This window comes from Mizuhopecten yessoensis, unplaced genomic scaffold (assembly GCF_002113885.1).
Source record: "Mizuhopecten yessoensis strain PY_sf001 unplaced genomic scaffold, ASM211388v2 scaffold4033, whole genome shotgun sequence".
Taxonomy (NCBI): domain Eukaryota; kingdom Metazoa; phylum Mollusca; class Bivalvia; order Pectinida; family Pectinidae; genus Mizuhopecten; species Mizuhopecten yessoensis.
In genome coordinates this window covers 971,866-979,675 of record NW_018405342.1, presented here as the reverse complement: position 1 = coordinate 979,675, position 7,810 = coordinate 971,866, and the positions used below count along the sequence as shown (strand labels likewise).

Below are 7,810 nucleotides of genomic sequence, written 5' to 3'. Positions count from 1 at the left end.
TGCATCTAGTACCAATTTTTGAAGGTGCTTGATAGCTTTTGTGTGTGTGTTTTACGTTCATCTAGACAAGGTGATAAAAAGTTACTTACCTTGGATTGTTCTGTATATTTGTCGTGTCTTCAGTGATGTTGACCTCACACATGTCACGCATATCAATAAAGCAATGCAAACCAGGAAGATGAAATGATGCCGCATTGTTCTAAGATGAAAGTCAAACTGTGATTCCTGAATATCACTCTTACCAGAAAGGTATACAGTTACAATTACAGTTATTTCTATTTCGATAGAAACAGTGACGCATCCAACAATAACAGCTACCCAGTTTTGATAAGTCTAATTTCTCAGATGCCTATTGACCACAGCACAGAGTACATATACAGATATATTAAAACGTGCAGTCAGTCTTCTCTTCTGCTATGACCTAAGCAGCTGATCGCCTTTTATAAACATTTTTTGCCTGAATGACTTTGGTATTTAACCTTTCACGCATGCGTATAAAGATAAAACTATTTTTAACACATGTTAGATAATTTAATCAACAACGTAGGCTACCTCTATGATTAACTGCTGACACCTACAGTGAGCAATTATAATATGATGGTCGTTCACCGCGATCAGATCATAGCTGACGTCGCTGAAAACATGGCGTTAAGTGACTGATTTCTGCTCCCTTTAATTATTTGTTTTAGGATTCAACGCTACCGTTAAAGTCATATAAGTCATGTTTTGATCTAACAATCTAATACATGTTAGACAAAACTTAGATGTAAAACATATGAATTTAGATAAGTACATTACAACTAATATATTATCAGAACTTGTTTACCATTAGGTTAATAGGTACTAATTATTTATAACACAACATGGATTGAGGTGAGCGTGAGTGCAGAGCGAATACAGATTATTTAAGATATTATTAGATACTATATATATAATTAGTATCAGTTTCAATTCTATGTTTGCGTTGAGGAGTAGGCATACATATAATTATTATTATCAGTTTCAAGTGATATTGCAACTTGTTTTAATATTGAATGTGTCTCTTTGTCTTTCACAATGATACATGTACGTTTTTCTAACACAACGTAGAGGACTTTGAGTGTCGAACGGAAGCGGATGAGTTTTTTTATATATGCAATATATTTGTCTGTATATATTTACATCAGACTTAAAAAAAATAAAAAATAAATAAAATGAATAAACGGTGTATGGCATAAGAAAGACCTCCTACGTGAGGACACTTTTCTTAGTCAGGGGTTGCACCCAAGGCCCCTCAACCCTGGCAACCTCCACTATTTTAACTCTATATTTACATATGTATACCTCGGTAAGATTTATGTATACATGGAAATCTGCTGCTGAAGAATTAAATCTCTTTCAAAAATCCTATAAGGACGGATGCCTGCGGCGAAAACACTGAAAAGAAAGAGTCGGAAAGTGAGAAGATAAAAAATAAAAAATCCAAACTGCTTTAATAGTGAACAGTTCATTTCGTGGCGTTCAGTTTATGTGACCCCCTTAGCCAGTCACGTTATTCGACATTCAGTGGGATACCGCATGCCCATTCGTTGGAGAGAATAAACATATCATGGCAAAAAGAAGAAAGCAGCGCGATTCGCGTTGTTTACCAAAAATGTTTTTTTTATTGTTATCTGATACTTCACAATGGCAACTAATGTCAAATATGTTGTTGTCCTTTAACGCCACAATTACTTAACCAGACAGCAGGTTCGGTGTCCGTCTTTTTATATATCTGTTGTACGTTCTTGCGCAAGGTTATTGTTAAGATTATAGAAATCGTTGACTATATTATATCTATTTTGATATCTTTTTCATCAAATGAATGACTTGTCCAAATTTCTAAAATGACATCAAAATATTTTCATAGGACGCATTAATGTACTTAACATAACGGATAAAAAAATAACGGAAAAAATACATGGGGATATTTTTAGTTTTTCAGGGGTGAGGGCGGGCCGTAAAATATCCAGGCCAGAACCACCATGAGCAGGAACGAGACTCATGTGTGCAGACACCGAGTGCTTACTCTATTTCGTGTTTTTTTTCTATTAATTTCAACGTAATGGAAAGGGGATAATAACACCGGTTTTTGTTTTCATAAATTACGAAAGTACAGTAGTTACGTAAGAGTCGATTGATATATGGCCTCCAACTTTGTCTGGGATTTCCTTTGGTGTTTTCCACTTAGAGGGTATTAAAGAGACAAAAATTATCTGCTACCCCATTGCAACATTTGGGATCTATCTTTAATTTTTTCGCTTACCTTTTCTTTAAACAAAATTTGGGGTTTAATGCCTCATTTCTTAAATACTATTCAGAAACGTTCAACCAGTATTGTTTAAGTTCGCTTTCGGAAGCGCAGTACCAAATATGAGCGCAACGATGCACATATGATTAAAACAAAGTTTCCGTGCTTTGATCTTTGTGCATCACAACGCACACAGAAGCAATACCTCCGACGATAATTAACTACACAATATATGTCACATGGCTTGGGATTTGTATTTATTAGATTATTTTATTTATTGATATTTATTTTATTTCATCATTATTATCATTTTTAGCTGAAAATCCTCGGTTGCTAACACTGATCAAATCGACAAATATTCCATATTTTTGCGACAGTGTTTTAAAGTCTTCTCGAGAGTTTTTAAACAAAAGTATCTTTTAAACAGGATGATATTTTTGGAAGTTTACACGTTTAACAAATTGTACACATGAAAGCATATACATGAATATCAGAAAAAGAAAAGAATTTTTCACTGTCTAATTTAATATTGAATATATGGTAGCATGAGGGTGGCAGCTAACTTCAAAACAACTGGTTGATATGTTGGCAGTATAAGTGACCGGGTTGGATGCTATGCTGGATGTCTTAGGGATGATTACATTCAGTAAGGTAGCTCTATAAAATCGGCGTATAGCTGTGTTGACGAAGTGGTATGACTTCCAGCTGATACTGTTGTTTATCACTGTGTGGTCGCTGTAGTATTTCGTTGTGTTGATGGTGTTTTTTGTTTTTTGTTGAAGCTGAGATATAAATAAGGCTTGACCTTCATGTTGACGGCGTATACGGTAGTATAATCGCAGTTGGCAACGAACATAATGCACTCGATAAAGAATATATTCGTAACCAAATGCGTTGATAATACCGTCCTTATTTTTACACTAAAAACATATTTGAATGCTGTTCGCAAGAAACCAGTCGGAGCTAGTTGCTACGAAGGTATTTATATGACGTATGGTAGCCGTGGTTGCTAGGATAATATAGTTTAAGTGAATTTACATCGATATATGATCAAATTAAGAAAATACATAGTGAATAACACATTTTTTTATTTTTTGTTTTAAGCTTTTTAATTTAATAGTCTGAGAAGCTCCTTAGAACCTCCATATTCATTTTAATGGTACGTGCATTTAAACACTGCTCTGGAAATGACGCGGTCGAATGTTTCAGAACAAAGCTGCCATTTTTTAATTTTCGTCAAGGAAATTTGAATGTGCATTCGTGGAATAAGAAATGTGTCAGAACCCCTTTGTTGCGTAATAAGACATGATGAATTCTGAATATGTTCTATGTTTTTAGATATTGAATGACCATAGCAATTACTGTCATCGGACTGTTATCTCGCGGAATAATGATCGATGCTATATTTGAAAATAAGAATATGACAATATGTATCACTCCTCCGAGGTTTTTTGTCACTGCGTATACGCTAATTTATACGCAATAAGAGTTAACTTAGCTGAAGAAGGGAGAGTATAGATGTACATATCTCTGTGTGGTGAAAAGTCCTTTCGCCGAAAAATAACACAAGTTAATAATATTTGATTTTTATTAACATTCTGCTTTACTTACTCATAGATAAAGTTCAGATTGTAAAATGAAAGAAACATTTATTTGATAACACCTCAACGGCATTTAACGAACCGTACACATGATGTGCTGCTTAGTGCAACATACAAATTGCATTAGAAGAGCTTCAAAAACAAGGAGATAGGCATGCAAAAAGAGTGCAGTTTCCTTTTACAGCGTTTAACTGTTTGCAAGTAGTACCACATCGAATGCCTTGCGTAGTCTGCTTGTCCTGAAGGTCATCGAAAATGAACTGACATATTTTTACCATACCATAGCGTAAAGGTTCATAAGTATATGAGTTGACCGCAAGTGTCTTTTAAATTATAAAGTTCATGATAATCGCTGTAGGTGAAAGTCTGTTGATGTAAAACTGAATTAAAATGATAATAATAAGTTTCTTGCCATATTGCAAACTTCAACAAGGAAGTTCAGTTATATCCCTTTGTATATTTTAAACGTATCTACGGGCCAACCGATCTCGCCAACCTGTCCATTTTTAGCCTTAGGGAATGCCTGGCCGGGGGGAGGTCTGTTAAGGTAACCCGTCTGACTCGTCACTTCTGTTGACCGGTCGCCCTCTCCTACCATTTGAAACCTCTCGAATGTCGTCGTACGGTGGTGGCGGTTTCCATCAGGTCCTGAATAGAGAACATTTCTGTTAGTACACTATTTACGGACGCTGTGCCGTACCTATCCTAATTGAACACAAAGTATATGTACTTTTAGATAATTTTGGGTTAAGAAAATGCTTGCAATATCCCATGGATACACCTAATTATTTATTTGACATCATCGAACCTTATATTAATATTTAAGTCAATCAACATTTACGGACAAATAGATTTTTTAACATTCCTCATTCTAGAACTTGTATTAACAACTGTAGTTTCTTTCCTGATGTCATGCGCCTATGGAACAATGTCGATCATTCAGTCACTTCTTCTCTGACTATCAATTCTTTTAAAAAGAAAATTAATCAAATTCAAACACCTCCCAGGACCATTTCGGAAGACTTTATCACCTGTAATCCAAGAAAACTAAATAAATCATTGTGTCAATTTCGTAATAATACTAGCAATTTAAATTTTGATAAATGCAATGATCACTTGATAGTTGATCCATCTTGTTCTTGTGGCGCATCTTGTGAAAATGCTGAACATTATTTCTTCTTCTGTCCACTTTATACTAACTATAGACATTTCATAACTGACATCATTAATCATTTTGGATATTCATCTGTTGATCTACTTACATCTAGTAATGCTTATCTTTCTACTGATGATAATTTATTTATTCTCTCAAAAATTCATCAATACATTTCTGCTACTAACAGATTTATTTAAAAATTAGGACTGTTTTCATTGCCCCTTATACTTATATTTATTTATATGTATATATATATTTTTATTTTTTTATTTTTTTAGTTTTACAATTATATAATTTTTAGGTTTTTGAGTAAGGGCTTGTGTGTGTGTGTGTGTGTGTGTGTGTGTGTGTGTGTGTGTGTGTGTGTGAATACTTATTTATTATGTGTGTATGTGAGTGTGTATGTGTGTTATGGAATGGTTGTAAGTGTATATGAGTGTGTCTTGTTGATCTATGTACTAAATCTATGCTTCTTGTCAATCAATACCGGATAGGAGAAGACTTATTTAGGCTAAGCCTGTTGTCTCATCCAATTGTGATCCTTCGATTATTCATGACGAATTCCAGGAATACAGAGAGCGTAAGTGAGCATAATCCCAGAAGTATAGAGGATGCGTACCACCTCTAAAAACTTTAACTTCACATTGGAAACTTTGTTATGGCATGGCTGTAGTTTTAATAAATCATTTCTTCAACTTACAGGGCTTTATTGAAAAGAAGATAGAGACAATATAAACTAAACATTATCACCACTGTACGGATTGTAAAACTTCAGGAGGGTTTTGGGATCTCAGATTGGTACACTATCCCTCTAACCCACGGAGCCACCTGGTCAGCGAAAGTGCTCTTGATCAACTGGCTAAACAAAGGGCAGGGATCCTTAAGATATGTATGAGGTGCACGTGCTATTTGTAACTACCTGTGTAGAGTACTGGACCCTGATACGCCGTCCACATTTGATGACTTGCGGTGGCTGGGTTGGATGACGGCCCCGTGGCTGTGGCATTTCCTCCAGGAAGCGGTACCGAGGAGTGGTGCGAAGTGGTGCTAACGAAGGAAACAGGGCGAGCCTCTCGTTGAGACATCTGAAGAAACAATCACGTCATACTCAGAGCAACGTGTTCATAACCATCGGCAATTTATGTCAATTTGGCTAAATACGAAGTTCAAGACACACGGAAGTAAACAAATCAAACTCAGACTAAGTTAAATAGGTAAGAAACTATAATAATAAAAGCATCATACTTTAACCAAGTTTAAAAGTTAAAAACAGATACAAAAAGTATCATACCTGAACTAGGGTAAAAAGGTGAATAAATACAAAAACATTTATACGAAACATAATAGTCGAATAAAATATCATATCTTACCGTAAAGATTAACTTAGTGTAAATAAAAATATATTTAAGTCAATGAAGTTTTATGAAAATTCTTCGATGATAACTTTGTCAAGCATAGGCATCGGGTCTGCGGCGCAGTGGTGAAGGGCTAGTGATCATAGATTAGAAGGCCATACACCTTTACCAGTCAGCAATCACGTCTCCCATTTCTAACCACCGGAGTTGCTATTGTCATTGAATTAATTTAATGAACTATCGATGTAGGTATACACATAGCTTCGTTATCGGGTTTTATACGGTCAAAGCATTGTACATGCCGCTTTGTTAGCGTTGTTAGCAACTGATAATCAATTTGCGGTATTAATAATTAAAAAAAAATGAAATATAGTAGGGAGCCTTATTTAAGCAAGTATATATGTACAAACCGTGATAAACATACATCCGGACGATTACTATCTAGTCATCCAGAAAAATATTCTTTACTGTCATATAAATGTCACGGTTTTAAAGTTGATAATTAACGTTTCAACGTATGAGGTACTTACGTAACGCCTTATAGCTACATTGTACATGTAATATTTAAAAGAATCTAGTTTCGCCATTAAATTACACTGGCTATGATTTTACTTAAGCCGATATTTAGTGACAGATTTGTAGGCATTCGTTCTATTGCACAATATATGTATATATCCAAATATGTATACATGTTGCAATACAGGCTTACATTGCATAATTTACACATGCATGTACTACCATTAATGCGTAATTACTACAATACATTGAATATAGCCCCACATGACTTCGATTGTTTGTAAATAAAGAGTAAACATACACTGACTACAATAAATACAAACACAAACTCCGACCTATATATATACATGTACGTACTGTCGCACATGCGTACCACAGTCCATATCACTGATATTCAGTTCAAGGATGTCAAAATATCAAATATAAGTACTTACAAAGAATTATCAGTTATATGGCAACAGTTTACATTTTATCAGTTACGTGATCATGGTCCCTTTAAAACCCAGTCAGCTTACCTTGATTATCAATGCTGTGTTTGTTTTGTGGGGAGATAGTTTCGCGTTCAACGAGGGGGTACTGTCTCCCGGTATTCGGTAGCTATAATGTCTAACGGTAACGGCTGTTTGATATGTATACTGTCTGTAAATTGTTATGATATGACTGCAGAATGTAATTAATATTTAAATGGTCGTATGGGGTACATTAAGGATAAATGTGATTAAACATATATCGAAATGTGCAAATTGTCATATACGTCATGTGCCCTGCATATGTTAACGTGGTACGGTTGAAGTTTAAAACCAAACAGCAAAATAAAATCGTCCATAAAACAAACACAAAAAGCAAGAGTAATAGTGTCAATAGATAACAACAGAATTTTATTAAAATATTAAAGATTACAATTTAGATTTAG

The 7,810-nt window shown here is 34.8% G+C and overlaps 1 protein-coding gene across 1 annotated transcript; it reads right to left on the bottom strand.

Annotated features, from left to right (window-relative positions):
- Positions 1–3,843: 3,843 nt before the first annotated feature.
- Positions 3,844–7,533, bottom strand: LOC110448398. Its single transcript, XM_021494615.1, has 3 exons — positions 7,413–7,533; positions 5,946–6,111; positions 3,844–4,518 (listed from the first exon to the last, which is right to left on the bottom strand). The coding sequence occupies exons 2-3, from the start codon at positions 6,109–6,111 to the stop codon at positions 4,313–4,315; spliced, it is 372 nt and encodes a 123-aa protein (XP_021350290.1). The 5' UTR covers positions 7,413–7,533; the 3' UTR covers positions 3,844–4,312.
- Positions 7,534–7,810: the final 277 nt, after the last annotated feature.